We start from the raw sequence: 1557 nt of genomic DNA, 5'->3' as shown, positions 1-1557 counted from the left end.
TCGTATCTCCTCCTTTGGTTTTAGATATTTTGTTACCTTTATTGATGAATATTCAAGATGTACTTGGGTTTATCTTATGAAAAATCGTTCTGAATTGTTAGCTATCTTTACATCCTTTTTGAATAAAATCAAGAATCAATTTGGTCAAGTAATCAAAATATTAAGAAGTGATAATGCAAAAGAGTATTTCTCTTCCTCCTTTTCTGCCATCTTGAGTTCCCATGGTATCTTACATCAGTCTACTTGTCCTCATACACCATAGCAAAATGGTATAGCAGAACGAAAAAATAGACACTTGGTTGAAACTGCTCGTACCCTTTTGCTTGATGCCCATATTCCTGTCCATCGTTGGGGGATGCCATCTTAACTGCATGTTATCTTATTAATAGGATGCCCTCCTCCTCTCTTGTAATAAAGTCCCTTTCTCCATTTTGTTTCCTAATGATCTTCTCTTTCATACATCTCCCGAGTGTTTGGCTGTGTATGTTTTGTTCATGACATGTCTCCAGGTCTAGATAAACTCTCCGCTCGCGCTCTCAAATTTGTCATCTTAGGCTATTCTCGACTTCAAAAAGGATATCGGTGTTACTCTCCTGAAACTAAGAAGTATTACATGTCTGCCAATGTCACATTCTTTGAACAGACTCCTTACTTCTCTCCATCTGTTCAGGACGTTTCTATCCTCCAACAGGTCCTTCCTGTTCCAATGGCTGAGTCAAATAGCTCCACTGTCTCTATCATTCCAAGTCTTGATCACAATCCTTCTACACATGTTTCTCCACATACTGAGATCATCCCACACAGAGCCCCAATGGATAGTCCACCTCCCCAAGACAATGGTGAATCTCCTACCTCAGATTCTTCTCCCTCGTCACCTCCTCCCACGCCTCCTGGTGCAAATGATTCAACATGGCCTATTGCCCTCAGAAAAGGTACTCGTTCCACTCGAAACCCTCATCCCATTTATAATTTTCTAAGCTATCATCGATTGTCGCCCTCCTATTTTTCTCTTTTATCCTCAGTGTCCTCTGTTGTTATACCCAAGAATGTGAAAGAAGCACTTGATCATCCTGGATGACGACAAGCTATGATTGCAGAAATGCAGGCTCTTGACCACAGTAATACTTGGGAGATGGTGCCCCTTCCCCCAGGAAAAAGGCGGTTGGTAGTCAATGGGTGTATGCAGTTAAAGTTGGCCCTGATGGTGAAATTGATCGGCTCAAAGCTCGGCTTGTTGCAAAAGGTTACACTTAGGTTTATGGTCTTGATTATTGTGACACTTTCCCTCCTGTAGCCAAGATGACTACTATTCGTCTCTTCTTTGCCATGGCAGCCATTCGTCACTGGCCACTTCATCAATTGGATATCAAGAATGCCTTCCTACATGGTGATCTTGAGGAAGAAGTTTATATGGAGCAACTTCCTGGGTTTGTTGCTCAGGGGGAGTCTGGTATGGTATGCAAATTGCATCGATCCCTATATGGCCTCAAGCAATCCCCACGTGCTTGGTTTGGAAAGTTTAGCTCCATTGTTCAAAAATTTGGGCTAAAACGCAGT

The 1557-nt window shown here is 42.1% G+C and overlaps 1 protein-coding gene across 1 annotated transcript; it reads left to right on the top strand.

Annotated features, from left to right (window-relative positions):
• Window positions 1–613: 613 nt before the first annotated feature.
• LOC148206401 (uncharacterized) lies at window positions 614–1078 on the top strand. The gene is made up of 2 exons (XM_088116647.1): window positions 614–932; window positions 1023–1078. Exons 1-2 carry the CDS (start codon window positions 614–616, stop codon window positions 1076–1078), a joined length of 375 nt encoding a protein of 124 aa, XP_087972773.1.
• The last annotated feature ends 479 nt before the right edge of the window (window positions 1079–1557 follow it).

Source organism: Vigna umbellata, chromosome 1, assembly GCF_029865625.1.
Source record: "Vigna umbellata cultivar VRB3 chromosome 1, Vumbellata_1.0, whole genome shotgun sequence".
NCBI classification, from domain to species: Eukaryota; Viridiplantae; Streptophyta; class Magnoliopsida; order Fabales; family Fabaceae; genus Vigna; species Vigna umbellata.
Note: the sequence above shows the minus strand (reverse complement) of the source record. Positions and strands in the feature narration are given on the sequence as shown.